We start from the raw sequence: 17,025 nt of genomic DNA on the forward strand, positions 1-17,025 counted from the left end.
GTGATTAGATTATATCACTTACATATAAGACTGCCACTACTTGATAAAACAATAATCTAATCCTCACTTAACACTTGTACAAATTGTGATAAAGTGTGGCGAAATTTGTTTCCCTAAATTTTTTGATACGCAATACCATCATCATCGTTTGGAAATGAAAAGAACTGAAAAGGCTACACGCAATGGAGACTTGTTTTTGAGTTTCTTTGGGCTGAGGCTAGTACATCTGTGGTCTAGAAAAATCGGGTATGCTTGACTTTTATATAGAGGAAGCATTATTTTGGCTGCTAAGACGAAGGAACACATTTTAGTGCTTTTGCTACTTGTCATCCAATTATGGTGACTTTGCTTTTCTTTTCTTTTTTTAATGTTTACAAGCCGAGGGAACATGTGACGTTTCCCAAGAGCCAAGGAATTATTCTAGTTCAATGTACATTAAAATACAATTTTTTTTTCTTTCTAATAATTGTCTTCTATGACAAATTTTGATTAATTGTCTATTACTATATATAACATTGTAGAGTTATTTAGACCCTTTAAACCACAATTGGATTAACCTAGTTAACAAGCCAAGTTATTACTTAGTCCAAATTCCAAATCTAGGTTAATACAATCATATAATCATATCAATGCAAAGTGCGGAATATAAAAACACAAAGATATGATGACTCAGGAAAACTAAACCGGTAAAAAACTTAGGGAGGATTTAATTTAACTATCCTCAAGGTAAACCTGAATCCACTATGAAAGAATCGAAGTTGTACAATAGTGACTTAGACCACTAACATCCTATTGCTACCCACTAGTAGAAACTTACTGACACGACCACGTGCAAGCTTCGAGACCACGGACTCCTTTCTTGGATTCTCCAGCAAGTACAAGCACTCCCACTTGTGTATCTTTATGCTCTTATGGCAGTAACTGAATGATCATCAAGTTCTTGAAGTAATCTCCTTCTTGATAATCCTAAGCTTGTGTGAAGGCAAGCACCTCTTCGATCTCACAGGAGATTCACACAAACAGCAATATAAGTAACAAAGACTCTAGAGAGTTTTTGGGTACAAACCCTAAATACAAAAAGAGGCACACTCTTCTCTCTCTTAGAAGCCTTTAAAAATGTGCTTAGGGTTTCCTTTATATAGTGGGAGAAGTAGATCAGAAACCCTAATCCTTAATGGGCTTGAACTGTGTTTGGGCCGACTTAAAACTCTGCAGAAAATTCCTGATGCACGATTCTCGATCGATCGAGTCTATTCTTCGATCGATCGAGCCGTACAGAAATAGAACAGTAATTTCCTGCAATTACTCGATTCCAAACTTACATTAAACCAAACTTTGAGCAAGTCTAAACTTAAACTAAATGTTTTGATCATGGTTTGCCAACACAATACACATTGAAGTTCTAATACATTAGTCCCTAAGGTCTTAGAACCTAACAATCTCCCCATTTGGCAATCCGTGACAAAACACATCACAAACATGAAATACTCAAAGTTACAAAAAGCCCAATCAGATTTAAAAAGCACTAAACTCAATTCAACCTAACCACTATCTATCAGTTGCAAGTGTAGACAGCAGCCACGACTGAATTAACCTGTATATTCCTGAAACACTCAACAAAAGCATAAACGCATGTGTGACAAGAAAACAGTAAAACAACAAATATGCAAACTAACTCTCCCCCTAAGTTAGATACATCAAAAAAATTTCAACTTCCCCTAAACAGAACATTCTTGTATTTTCCACACATATTCCCACATTTCATTTAAATCTCCCCATTTTTGTCACGTATTGACAAAGATAACTCAAACAAAGAGAACAAAGGATAAGAGGGAACACAAAACAATTCAACTCTATACAAAGTAGAGACAACTCCCCTTATGAACAACAAAGTTTAAAAACAAGCTTCTCCCCCTATAAAAATAGGAAAAACAAAACAAGTTTTAGGAAAAACAGGTTTGGGGACAGTTTAGGATGTGGGGGAAAATAAAAAGATACAAACCAAACTTAAAAATTAAGTTGAGGATACATATGAAGAAAAATATTCTCTCTTTCAATAAATGCAAACTTGACACTATGTGACCCATAAACAGTTGCATGAGTAGAGAAAATATTTGCACATTGATTATCCATCATATCTCTTAAGAAAAATAGTTTCTATAGTTCACTCATAAAAATAGCATATACTAGAAAGTACAAAGGTCTCAAAAATTAATCAATCAATTTTTAAATCAAGTTGAGTACCCAATTTAGCAAAGTGTATGTATGGTATATGTGAAAACAATGAGAGATATGACTGCAAAACTGCAAGATAGATATAGAAAACAATGCAATGCAAGTGAATCCTAAACACAAATGATGCATGAAAAAAAATTTGGTCAAAAACTTAGAAACTGAAAATTTTTCAGTTTCAATCGATCGAATACCAATCGAGTCAGGCAGAAGCTAACCAAAAATTTTAATGCATTTTCGATCGGTCGAAAAACACCCTCGATCAATCGAAATTCTGGAAAACAGAATTTTTTGAAAAACAACAAAAGATTTTGCAGAAACCACTTAAATCAAGTTATTTCATGGATGAAATGCATGAGAATGAGTTTAAAAGTTTTTCAAAAACATGAGTTTTCAACCCAGAACTTCAAAACAAAGTTTTTAATCATCAAAAACCATATTTTACATCAAACACCATAAAACACATAATCCTGGATGGCCAAACCAAACTCACACACAATATCATGTACCAAGTTTAACAAAGAGTAACTTGTGTAGTGTGTGCAACTAGCAAGATACATGTGAGGTGATATGTAAATAGTAATCAAACACAATTTCTACAAAATCTATCACATAAATTTAAAAGACACTATTCCTTAAAGAGTTACATCATATAACTCTCACATCTCTTAGAATAAAAGCTTGCAATCATGTAAGTTTCTTGAATTTGCCTCATAATGTACACACCAATTTTATTTGTTCAGAAACTTATTAAAAATAGCTGGGATAATGTACACACCAATTTTATTTATTTGACTTAGCATTAAGTGCAATAATGTACACACCAATTTAAGCATTTAAACCGAAGCTACACCTTATGCTCTTTTTGTGCATGTGCTACACTTTCTCGAGCACAAAATCTTACGATATGCACTAAGGTGTTCATGATTGGCTAGTAAATAGTGGTGAGATGGTTATTTATACCTTTCTCAACAAGTTCAAGTCTGACAATCAAAGGCATGTGATTTCAAAATCAAGACAAAGTGATCAAAAACTATAAACATCTTCCCACACAACATGCACTATAAAGCTCAAACTAGTAAAGTGCATTAAAATAAGCTCATCCAAGCTAAACAAAGTACATAAACAAGTTATGTAAAAATAATATGGCCAACCTTGATTACAAATCCATGATATGTAATACAAAATACAAAAATCTTTTTGGTTTTAAAAAAATTATGGCAAAAAAAAAAAACACACACACACACACACACATTATGCTAAATGTTTAAAAATGCAAATGCAATGCATGACAATGCAAAACTAAGCTATAGAGGGTACACAAACAAGAAATATCAATTTCTTAATTAACTCATGAGTACATGTACAAACTAGTACATACTCACCAAAAATCAGAAATAACTTAGTACTTATATGACACCTACTATTCAAGTTTTTCCACAATGTCAAGCATGTTCTAAATCAAAAGAGAGATATCATAATTCATGTAATCCTCAAGAAAAATAAAACTAGACACAAAATAAAATATTTTTGTCTTTATGAAATTTTTCAATTTTTTTTGGATTTTTCGTTTCAAAAACAAAACAACCTAAGAAAATAAAACAACCAAAAACTAAAAGAAAACATGTCCATAATTAATTGAAAGAATTAAATCAAGAACAAGTAAACAACACTCACCTTAGAGAATCTTTTCTCACCCATATAGCACGAGTATTCGGCTTTGTAGGTGAAAATCCATGAAAAGCAGAATGTATTTGAGGGATTACACCAATCTTCTGAGAAAGACTAAAATCCTGTAATTTCCTTTCACAAGCTAACAAGATTAAATTTTTCAAAAGCGTATGAAATAATTTATTTAGACTTATGGCAGGAAAAATATCATCACATATCCTAGATTGAAACACGGAATGTTTAAATTTCAATTTATGACAATTAGGACGAATGTGACCGGAGACACCACAAAAGTGACAAACAAGAACAAATTTAGGAACATCAGTATTCCTAACAGCAAACCCAGTCTCAACATTTTGGTTTTTGCCTCAACAAAGAACAGTTTGGTCTAACATGATCAACAACACCACAAAAGTGACAGGTAGGCACAAAAACAGATTTTTTATGCACACAAGCAATAGGTTTAGACATAGGTTTAGAAACTTCAGCGTCTACATCAGAATTTTTACCTTCGTCTATCTTAACAAAATAAACATTTTCTTTATTATTCCTCTTAAAAGGAGGGATATAAACTTTCTCAGTTTTAGGCTTAAGAGAAACAGAAACACTTTTGTTATCAATAGCAAGCTTAGTACTAGTTAAATTTTCAATTTTAGCCTTAGATTCAACTAACTCTTGTTCCAAGCTTTTCATCTTGAGAGGAAATTTGATTTCTCAAAAATTCATTCTTTTTATTAGATTCATCTAATTTAACAATCAACTTTTCTTTTCCAAAATTTGCCAATTTTAACTCTTTCTTGAATTTCTTAGCAATTTTCAAAGATTTAGATAATTCCTTACGAAGAGTTTCACAAACATCAAAAAGATCAAGAGAAACAATAGTGTCTTTTTTATTCAAATCATCACAATAAAAAACAGTAAGACACTTAGAATTATCCATGATAACAGGAGTCAAAGATCAGCTCAGAGATCAAAAGATCTACAACAGAAGAGCTACCCACTTTGATACCACTTGTAGAGTTTTTTAGACCCCTTAAACCACAATTGGATTAACCTAGTTAACAAGCCAAGTTATTACTTAGTCCAAATTCCAGATCTAGGTTAACACAATCATATAATTATATCAATGCAAAGTACAGAATATAAAAACACAAAGATATGATGACCTAGGAAAACCAAATAAGTAAAAAACATGAGAAGGATTTAACCTAGCTATCCTCAAGGTAAACCTGAATCCACTATGAAAGAATCGAAGTTGTACAATAGCGACTTAGACCACTAACATCCTATTGCTATCCTCCAGTAGAAACTTATTGACACGACCACGTGCAACTCTGAGACCACGGACTCCTTCTTTCTTGGATTCTCCAGCAAGTACAAACACTCCCGCTTGTGCATCTTTAAGCTCTTATGGCAGCAACTGAATGATCATCAAGTTCTTGAAGTAATCTCCTTCTTGATAATCCTAAGCTTATATGAAGGCAAGCACCTCTCCGATCTCACAAGAGATTCACACAAACAGCAATATGAGCAACAAAGACTCTAGAGAGCTTTTAGGTACAAACCCTAAATACAAAAAGAAGCACACTCTTCTCTCTTAGAAGCCTTTAAAAACATGCTTAGGGTTTCCTTTATATAGTGGGAGAAGTAGATCAGAAATCCTAATCCTTAATGGACTTGAACTGTGTTTGGGCCGACTTAAAATTCTGCAGAAAATTCCTGATGCACGATTCTCGATCGATCGAGTCTATTCTTCGATCGATCGAGCCGTGCAGAAATAGAACAATAATTTCTTGCAACCACTCGATTCTAAACTTACATTAAACCAAATTTTGAGCAAGTCTAAACCTAGACTAAATGTTTTGATCATGGTTTACCAACACAATACACATTGAAGTTCTAATACATTAGTCCCTAAGGTCTTAGAACCTAACAAACATGAACCACAATTTTTTCTCTATCATTAATGAAGAACACTTGTGACAAAGTGTAGTACCAATTATTTAGACCCAAAAGCTATACGTATTGTATTGTGTTTTTTTCAATTACGAATGAAATAAACAATTTACCTTTTTTTTAAGGAAAAAAGAAAAAAGAAACAGGATAACCTTTATATAATGCTGAAGTCTTTTTGGATAATTTTTACACGAAACAAAAACTTTAGATCGACATTATCTACCGAGTTTAACTTACTTTTAGTAATTTTTTAATTAGACATGTTCTTTTGTTTTAAATATACAATGACAAGTAGTAGTGAGTTTTAATCTCCATCTTTTATTTAGTTAGTGGGTGATGTGACAATCTCTCATTAAAACAAAATGAGATTCTTTTTTAAAAAAGTATTGGAAGTAAGCCAAACTCTTATCCAAATGCTCAATTGAAAAAAAAATGACAATTTTTTTTTAATAAGTTTTATCAAATGCTTAAGTGTGATTTTCAAATTTATGTTTTTCAAAAAGCACATTTTAAAATTGCTATTTTTTAACAACTCATTTTAAAACAGCTAACCCAACGGACACATTCTATCTTCAATCTTCTTCCCTTATAATCCTTGAGGAAGCCTCTATAGAGTGCTTTAGGGGTGTATCAAGCAAGCGACTCATCAGAAAGCTCTTCTATTTGTACACTAACAACTTTCATAACAATAATAATAATAATAATAATAATAATAATAATAATAATTAATCGTTAAATAGTGCGATGCAGGGTAATGACACATTTCAAAATTTATTTTTCAACCTTAATTTATTAAATGATTTCATTTTGTCTATATTTATCTATCATCTCATCGTGCACTATTTAAAGCCTCCAACGCTCCAACCACTCAACTGTGACATCTTAGAATAACAATATAACATTAAGATTAGACAATTCTTGAATTTTTTTGGACAAATTCCTGTCATAATTCTTCCTACCATAATTCTACTATATATTGCATAGGTTAGTTAGTAGAGTTTGAATGCAAACTTCAATAAATTTGATTCTTACCCATCATTAACATTTTAATAAATCTGCTTCTTTTTATTAGCATCAAGCAAGCAACCTTAACCCTTATTAATATTTCTTACTAAGTCCTTTTGTTAAGAACCTGCAGTTCTTGATCAATTGCAGTAATGAAGTGTATGAATTGTGAATTGTAATGAACAATTTGAGGTAGCTGTGCCTCCTAAGAATTGGGAGGAGAGATTAGAGAACAAAAAAGAGAAAACTTAGAATATTATTCTTTTGATACTCTTCCTTACAATCATTACACCTTTTTAAACTAAGTTGCAACTGAAACTAATTAACTAACTCCTAATCTATCACATGCTCTATAATATGTTGAGCACATGCCTAATTAGCCAGGTCATCTTTTACAAAATGTGACCTTCCTTAGACTTTATAATTTTATATAAATTCCTAGTACAATGCATTAGCTACCAAGTATCACAATATAGCTCACATTAAGTACAACAGAAGCAGAATGCTTATAAGCATGTTCAACAACAACTATACACAAACAGCAGCATCAACCCTTAGTATAGCAGAACACAGCGGCAATGCACGGAGGTGCTGATACCTACTAAGAAAGCATTAAACAGGGCCAAAAAACCCCTTTCATAGAACTTTTCTTTTAGAGGGATAGATAATATGTTATACATAAACAATGGATTTACGGCAAACTATGATGAAATAAAGCTTCAAAGCCCCAAGATTTATAAACTACTTAGGTCAAAAACTAAATTCCTACAGCCATAATCTATATATTATTATAAAGATAACCATGCACAAATCTAAATGATAACAGTTTTATATAAGCAAAATTAAAACTTAAAAAGAAATCAACAAAGACATGTAAAGAATATAATGCTAGAAACATATCACAACTTAGCCTTAGCCTTGAGTATTATAGATTACCAAAATTTTAGTCATCTTTAAATCACAATATCACATAGACACTATTATAACAATACACAGGCTTTGAACTAAGAATAAAACATGCCACAAGCTTACATAGATCCAAATCTACATCCTTAACAGAGGTGATATTACAGCAATACAACAAAGAATTATACCTAGGCATCACACCCCTAAACAATAATAAACAAAATTACAACTTCGAATGACATACCACAAAAGCATCAACTCGATTTAATATATATATATATATATATATATATATATATATATATATATGTATATGTATATACACACACACCGAGGTTTTCTACAATAAATCCGAATTTAGTGAAAATTTTTAGACTACAAAATACTACCAATAGGGGTGTTCATCAAACCACAAAAGTTGCAAAACCGCATCAAAATCACCCACAAAATGGCATAATCGCACAACACTACAACTAACAATGCACCGCATCGCATGGTGCAGTGCATTTTGTGGTTTTATAAATAAGAAAACCGCATAAACCGCACCCTCTCTATATATATATATTAATACATTTATTTTTAATATTAAATATATCATTAATAGTTTAATAACCCTAGTTTTCAACAAAAAAAAAAGTTTAATAACCCAAACAAGTGTTGATTAGGAAAGCCGACTCAAAATAAAGAAAAACAAGCTCAACAGTTTAAAACTTGACCTAAAATAAAGGGAAAAATCAGTTTTGGACTAGGCAAGATAAATCCAAAATTTGAAAAATATACTAGCTTCGAACTGTATCTTATACATCATATCGCACATGTACCATAAAAATGAGGTGTGGTGTAGTTATGATTTTGGCTAAACTCTAAACCGCATTGCATCGCACCACACATGTGACTGCAAAAATGAGGTGTGGTATGGTTATGGTTTTGGCTAAACCGCACTGCAAAGTGGGGTGCTAAAAATGGCCAAAAATCTCACCATACCGCACCGCGAACACCCCACAAATATCAATATATTGTGGTTAGGGTTGTTCGTGGTGTGGATTGGTGCGGATTTTGGCTATTTTTAGCACTATCCTTTGTGGTGGAGTTTGGCAAAAACCATAACCATACTGTACCTTAGTTTTGCAGTTATAGATGTGGTGTGGTGTGGTGTACAAGGTGTGGTTTCAACGGTTTCGGGTTGCTATATTTTTTAAAAATTCAGCTTTTCCCACCTCTTCCTCTTCCTACATACCCAATCCACACACACACACACAAAACAAATGAACGTTGTAACCAAAATAGAGAGAGGAGTGGGAGTGTGAGACTTAAAAGAAATAAATCTAAAGTTAAAAGATTGTGAGCGATAAAGAGAGAGGCGGTGAGATCAATACTCAGTGGTGGCAGTGTGGCAAGGTGTGGTGGCTAGGGCTTGATGAGTGGGAGCGTCACTACAAGAAATCTAGGTTTAGGCAGCGTTTTTTTTTTTTGTGTGACGTTTTTGAATTCGTCGCTATAAGTAGTATATTGTGACGTTTTTGAAAAATGCCACTAAAGAGTGATCCTTTTGCGACGTTTTTAAAAAAATGTCACTGTAACCCAAAACAATAGCAGGGTTTCTTAAAACACCGCAAAAAGTATAGTTATAGTGGTGTATATTTTGTTTATAGAAAACGTCGCCTAAACCTAGATTTCTTGTAGTGCGTATGGTTTGACACAATGAGTTGAGAAAGGCTGAAATTGCTGAATGGCATGAATTTGAGAAAGACTGTGAAAGTGATGTATTGATATTGTGATACAAACTTTATTTGATATTTTAGAGAGGCGATTAGCTAGGGTGTTTCTTTTTTATATTATATATTTATAATATATATTTTGAAATTTTAATATAAAATAAATAAATATATTAATATATATATAGGATGCGGTGTGGTGCAGTTTTATTGTTATAAAATCGCACACTGCACTCCACCATGCAGTGCAGTGCGATGTGGTGTGGTTCACTGCTATTTGAGGCATGGTGTGGTTTCGCTATTTTGCGGGCGGTTATGGTGCAGTGTTTATGGTTTGGTGAATACCCCTAATTGCAATATTTGGGCTGCACCAAGGGCAATTGGGCTATGTTGAGATGGCCATATGCAAATCAATGAAAATTTAGGGCCTTTTGGGCTGGGAGCCAGGGATAGAGTACCTCGCGCTGTCAATGAAGCAGGTAGAGATGGATAGAGTTTGAATTGGTGAGGACTGGGGCTACTTTTTACAATGACCATTTAGTTTAATTTGGTTCATATTAGGTCCCTGCGTTTGAAAGAAAGAGAGATTTTGATCGCTTTTGAAAGAGAGAGAGAATTGATCAGGTTTTGTTTAGTAAGAAATAGTTTTTTTTTTTTTTTAATTTATAAAAAAATAGTGTTGATGTGAAAAAATGTGAGAGCTCCAAATTTAATCCTACGTGGTAAGCTCTAAGGAAGTTATAAAAAAAAAAAGTCAAACATAAGTTAAAGACTTTAGTTTTATAGTATAGAGAGGGAAAATTCCTGACCTATCACAAGTTAACACATCATACTACCAAGTCCATGAAGTACGACCAATTACAAAGCGCCATGTACTTCTACTAGGTTTTGTTATCATTATTCAGAAACCAACAAAAATTTGCCAAGTGTCATTGAAATAGAGACACAAAAAGCATGCAAAAACCAATCACACATCGGTGTGTGTAAGCAATTACACGCAGTCTAATTGGGTGCTGACATGTGTCAGCTTGAAAATCAAGACATTTTGGCCAATCAAACTATGCCATGTGTCATGGAGAAAAAAGTCTTAAAAATCCTCCAATCAGATTGTGACATATGTCACCAATCAAACTCTACCACGTGTCTCTCACCTACCCCAAAATTCTTACAAATAGAAGCCTTCCTAAGGCATTTCTAGACACCAAGAGATCTTGGAACATACCAAGGCATCCATGCCATAAGCAGCATCAAAGAAGATTCAGAAATACAGAAGCTCTGCTGGAATCAAGCTCTGAAACCTCCAGGAACTTCAACCTTGAATACGAAGAACATTCGAAGTAAAATCATCCAAACTACCTGCCTAGATCTTAAAGTTTGCTGGAATCAAGCCCAAAAGCCTTCGGAAACTTCAAGAAACTACAAATTGGTGAAGCTCTATGGATTCAAGTCTCTAAAGACTCAAAGAACTTCCACCACAAACCTTCAAATACGAAGAACATTCGAAGAGAAATCATCCAAATCATCTTCCTAGATCTCAAAGTTCATTAGAATCAAGCTCAAAAGTCTCTAGAAACCTCAACAAACCACAAATTAGCGAAATTCTACGGATTCAAGCCTCCAAAGCACAAAAGAACTTCCACCACAAACCTTCAAAAATGAAGAACGCACAAAGAACACGAAGAACAAAGAATTTCTAACAAGCTTATATCCAGAGATTCATTGTAATTCTGTTTTATGGGTTTTCGATCCATCATTCAGCCAAATTGAAGGATATTTGGTATTTAAGTCAAAATGACATTATTACAATTCCAATCAACAAGTCTTTCAAGGAGATCAAATCAGCGGGTCACTTTTTTGTAATCACAGAGAATTGTATTACCTATTCATCAATACAAATTCGTATTTGTGAGACTATTTTACTTGTTTGACTTTATTTCAAACTAGAAATTTAGTCGTCCACATAGAGTATATATAAATAATAATAATAAATAATTATCATTATTATTATTTTAGTCCACTAAGTTACGTCTAAAAATTACAAAAACGAAAGTATTGTATTAACATCTATTGTAATTGATTACCTACTATTTTAATGGGCAATGGCTAAGACCCCGAATTCAGCAAACATGGCTTAGATCCCAAATTCCAATTTAATAATAATAATAATATTAATATTAATAAAATCACCTTGATGTATACGTGTGAATTAAACTATATGACTATTGAGCAATAATAATATTATGGAAACAAAAATTTTAGCAAACATCGTAAAAATACAACCACACGAGAATACTAAATCTTATATAGAAAACTCTTTGTTTTAGAGGGAAAAATCATGGGATAGCTCTGAAAAATTCCATTATAAAAATAGAGATTATGACTCTCAAGTTTATGCCAAATTTGAGTTCAAAATAAATTGAAAATATAACAAATAAACTATGAAGCACGGGTGCGTTTCGGGATTCGGGTGTGGGTGCGGGAGTGGGTGCGGGACTCGGCAATTTTTGAAAAAGTAGGGTGCGGGTGCAGCGGGGTGCGGCGATTAAAAAATTATTAAAAATATTTTTATTTTTATTTTTAATATATTGCTAAACATACTTTTTTCACATTATATAAACATATACCAAATTTAAGAACAATAGTAAATAATAACTAGAATACAACTTCATTATATAAACATTCTATGATGTTCGAAAATTAAAATACAACTCACAAGTTTGAAACTAAAACAAAATAAAAGATAAATCAACAAGACAATCAACAAGACAATCAAACACCAATTTCATCATCATCAAGATCAATAGCTTCACTTTGAACTTCACTTTCACTAGTAGTAACACTAGTGCTAACATTCCCAATAACCATGGCCTCCAACTCTGGCTCATCAAGTGTAAGAGCTGCATTCTCAAGAATTCCAGCTCCTCCATGTATGTCGCTCACATTCCAAGAGTCTCCTGCAATATCCCACATCTTTGTATCTCTATTTATGTACTCCGCATTGCGCCTTGACAAGAGTCGAAGATTAGAATGCACATATACCAAATCCTCATCACGTGCAGGAGCCATTTTGTTTCTTTTTAAGGAATGAATAAATTTGTATGTGCTCCAATTCCTCTCAGCACATGAGGATGAACAAGGTTGTCCAAGAAGTTTAAGGGCAAGGGTTTGAAGAGTTGGAAATGCGGAGCCATTGTATTGCCACCAAACCAAAGGTTGTAAGACCCACCTATCTGTCAAGACAGCTGGTGAAGGAAACCTCCTTCCTGAAAATGCAGTAAACTCAGACTTCACCACATTTAATTCATTCACATCTTCAAAGAATCGATCCAAACACTTGCTCCTTTCCATAGAAATTTCATGATCTCGATGTGGAGGGATGCGTTTTGAATTCTCCAAAAGCCATTCAGTAGAGTAATACCTAGAGTTAAAGATTAAAAAACAAATATAAATGAAACGTGTGTTTTACTAGAAAGGGGAACTAAAGAAAATAGAAAATAGAAAATAAATGTACTTACCTAGGATTTAAGGAATGAGCCAAGCAGTGTAGTGGAGTACAATTTTTAGTCCAACGATCAATAAGTATATCATACACCACACTCCAAAATGAGCTATACTTATCATCTTCCAAGCCTTCATGTCGATATATTGCTACCTTTACCTTCTCTATCATTGAATCCCACATCTCATACATAAGATGAAGACAAGGCTTATCTGTGTCAGCTACTCGTATCATATCATAAATAGGTGATGTGAATTCAAGGATATAATCAACCTTATCCCACCAAAGATCACTTAGAATCATCTCTTTCACCTTTTGAGCTTTTCCAACATCATCCTCCCTATAAGAAGCCCATTGCTCACTAATAGTCATGGCTTGAAGGCATCTTTTTATCAACTTCAACCTTTTTAGCATTATAACAACCGAAGCAAATCTAGTATCAGCAACTTGGAGCAATTTTAATGGACAAAATTCATTAAACATTGCTAACCTCATTGAATGGTTCATGATAAAAACACGTATGAAGGATGCATCATCAGCAATACGTGTAATCCAACTACATTCCTCATATGTAACTTCATTCTTTTTAGTGTTTTTCGCTGCACAAATATTCTTCAAAGCTAGATTGAGAGTGTGGACAACACAGGATGTCCAAAATATTTTAGGATACTCACCCTCAATAAGAGCTCCAGCAAATTTCATCACATTAGCATTATCAGTGATGACTTGGACAACTTTCTCATGTCCAATCTCTTTTATAGCATCTCTCAACACCCCAGAAATATAATGTTTGTCTTTGAACTCACCTGACCCTTCAATTGCCTTAATAAACACTGGACCCCCATCTGATACAGCCATAATATTAATAAGAGGCCTCCTTTGTGAATTTGACCATCCATCAGAAACTATACTTACACCATTTTCAACCCAAAAGTCCTTAATTGGTTTCAAAAGTCTATGAACATGAGCTTTTTCTCTTTGCAAAAGTGTTGTTCTCAAAGCATTGTATCCAGGAGGAATATAACCTGGAATGCTATGAGTAGCGGCATATGAATAGGAACTACGATAATATGGGTTCCTTGCAAAGTTAAATGAAATCCCACCGGTGTAAGACATCCTAACAATTTGACTATCCAATTCATGTCTAGCATTATTCTGGAATAATTTCTTCATCGTAGGATTCACAACCTTCCTCCTCTTATTACCATCAAAGGGATTTGTACTATCACTCTCTTCTTGTGTCCGAAATGGGGGAATACTCCCAATAGGCCCACAGCTTGGGGGAGGTGGGGGTAAGGGAATTTGTTTTCTCCGTTCTCTTTCTAACTTATCATTCTCAACTTGATCATGCATTTGCTGCATTTCCAACCTATGGCTCGGTGTCACACTAGGGCATACTTTAATACCTTTATTAACAATTCTTAATAAATGAGCCTTAACCCTAGAATAGGATCCCAAATAAATATTACCACAATAGTTGCACTTAAAGTGTGTGTTTCCACCTGATTTAACAGTAGAACCAGATGGTTTTTCTATTTTAGTCACATACTGCCAAAGAGGAGCTTCATCATTTGGCACTCCTTCATTAGATGAAGGTGAACTTTTTGTGCTAGTAGCTTCATCCATTTCAAATTCAACCGATTCAATTTAACCTACAAATAATTTCCAAATATATAATAACTATTAATTAAATAAAAAATCAAACCCAATGTCACAGACTCACAAAAAAAAAAAAACAGATCATCACAGATTCACAACACAATCACAAATCTAAGTAATAATAACTATTAAGTATTAACTAAATAAAAAATTAAACGTCACAAGACTCACAAAAAATAAAATAAAAAATAGAAAAAAATCAGTTCATCACAGTCCACAACACAATCACAAATCATAATAACTAATAGTTGCAAATTTAGCTATTAACTAACTAAAAAATCATCTATTAACAATAAACTAAGAGTGTGAGTGTGAGAGCCATCAGCTATGATACCTGACAGTGAGGGGAGACGGAGAGAGTACAGAACCAGACTTGAAAAAAAATGAAGAGAGGTTTATGGCTTCTGGGACGAGTGATCTGTGAGGGAGCTTAGGCATATAAGGGTTTCAAAATTTTTTTTACAAAACGCAACCGTTTGGCATTTTTTTTTTTGGGATAAGTAAAATGGTGCGTTTCGCACCTGTTTCTTTTTCTTTTTTTTTTTAATTTCGGCCGATTTCGGTGTTGCGCCCGATACGGACCGATTCAGGCCGAATCGGCGCGCGTAGGCCAGAATCGGCGCTGTATCGGCGCGAATCGCGCTGAAAAAAATGATTTTTTATTGCCCGACGTGGCACGGACGCGTAGACAGTGGCATCGCCTGCGCGTCGCCGCGTTGGGCCGCGTCCGACGCGGGTGCGGCGACCCAAACGCCGCACCCGTGCTTCATAGCAAATAAATCTCAATGAGTAAACACAATCTCACCAGAAAACCAATAGCAAAGATCTTCCCTTTTAATATTTCAACTTTCTATAGTTATAGCAATCAAAAATCCTCTAAAAGAACTCTATGTGTAGCTTTAGCAGAGAAATTTTTTTTTTTTTTCCTTTTCACTTTCACCGTATATCTCTCTCTTTGTTTCGGATTGCACCTCTCTCACTGTGTTTCTCTCACAGTTTTTAGACTCACTTACTGTGGACTCTCAAGTTCTCTGTCTGTGTGAGTGTCTCTCTCTTTTCTTCTCACTAGCTTCAGCGTGTCCCACATGCCCAAGTTATTTCACAATAAATGAAAAGGCTGGCTTGAAGTTGGCTGAAGTAACCAGAGCTGGCCCAAGATTGTTTGAGGGCGAGAATTTTATGGATGTGTTTTTATATTTAAATATTATTTAAATAATATTTATTTATTTTTATTTAATTTTAAATTTATTATTAATTTTTATTTATTTATATGACTAATTCATTCAAAATGAGCTAATTATATAAGTTTTACAAATTGGCATATCACCAATAAAAGAAAGTCGTTCAAACATTCATTTTATTATATTATTTACATAATATTGATTATATTCATGTCATATCAGTTTGTAAATTTTTTTTCTAAAATTTGTATTAACTTTAATATTTTTCATACACTTAATGGTCACTGTGTTGTATTTTTATTAATTAATTTTTTTTATAGAAAATATGTTAAATTTATTACAAATTTTACTACAAAAAACTTACATATTGATATGACAATAAAGTGACATTTTAATAAAAAAAATAAAAAATATTAAATTACTTCATTAGTAATATATCAATTCGTCAAACCTATATAATAAAACTTGTAATTTGACGACACAACACTAGTATTTTAGAACTTCATAAGATTAGAATAAAATATATACCAAACTTCCGTACACTTTCTCTTTAATTAAAAAAAACTTATGAGGGCCTTTTTAATGTCAGGTGGGCTTAGGCCATGGGCTACGCCTAGGGCCGGCCGTGGCAGTGACAAAGAGTAGATGTTTGTTGGGGCTGGACCCGGTGCAAAGCACCCAACATTTTACAGCTACATTTTTTTTTTTTGTTTAACGTAACCCTATATTTCAGGCTAATCAGCCAGTGTAATGTACAATGTTAGGGTGAGAAGCACAGTGGACAGAACCGCAAACATTTGTTTTTAGTGCACACTCATTTGTTTTTTCTGTTTTGTCTTTTAATGAATATTTTAATATACTGATATCCAAACAATTTTCATTTGCCCTTCTTCACATATATTAAGAAAAAAAAAAACTTCAACTGAATCACATCCAACCATGGTCATGCATGATCTTTCACGTTATGTTCACGTTCTTTCGTATTATTTGAAAAATCTAATAATTAGCAACAACAAAATCTTTTTGTAAAATCTAACCATGTTCACATCTTTTAAATAAAACTTTAACTAATTCACATCCAACCATGTTCATGCATGCTCTTTCACGTTATGTTCACGTTCTTTTGTATTGTTTGAAAAATCTAATAATTAGCAACGACAAAATCTTTTTGTAAAATCTAACATGTGAACGTATTGTTTGA

At 33.4% G+C, this 17,025-nt stretch overlaps 1 protein-coding gene across 1 annotated transcript; it reads right to left on the reverse strand.

The window, feature by feature from the left end:
• Nucleotides 1-7,315: 7,315 nt before the first annotated feature.
• On the reverse strand, nt 7,316-14,610 carry LOC142609224 (uncharacterized). The gene is made up of 5 exons (XM_075780823.1): nt 13,659-14,610; nt 13,001-13,430; nt 12,712-12,903; nt 12,296-12,558; nt 7,316-7,392 (listed from the first exon to the last, which is right to left on the reverse strand). The coding sequence occupies exons 1-5, from the start codon at nt 14,608-14,610 to the stop codon at nt 7,316-7,318; spliced, it is 1,914 nt and encodes a 637-aa protein (XP_075636938.1).
• Between the last annotated feature and the right edge of the window lie 2,415 nt (nt 14,611-17,025).

This window comes from Castanea sativa, chromosome 9, assembly GCF_040712315.1.
Source record: "Castanea sativa cultivar Marrone di Chiusa Pesio chromosome 9, ASM4071231v1".
In the NCBI taxonomy this organism is placed as follows: domain Eukaryota; kingdom Viridiplantae; phylum Streptophyta; class Magnoliopsida; order Fagales; family Fagaceae; genus Castanea; species Castanea sativa.

Bases quoted from the DNA above. Each gene is read 5' to 3' on its own strand.
- LOC142609224 (XM_075780823.1), bottom strand. From the start codon at position 14,610: ATGGATGAAGCTACTAGCACAAAAAGTTCACCTTCATCTAATGAAGGA. The intron at 13,431-13,658 runs GTGAGTATCCTA...AATTGCTCCAAG, and splicing joins TGCTGGAGCTCTTATTGAGG to TTGCTGATACTAGATTTGCT. The intron at 12,559-12,711 runs GTGGGTCTTACA...TTCCTTAAAAAG, and splicing joins CCAGCTGTCTTGACAGATAG to AAACAAAATGGCTCCTGCAC.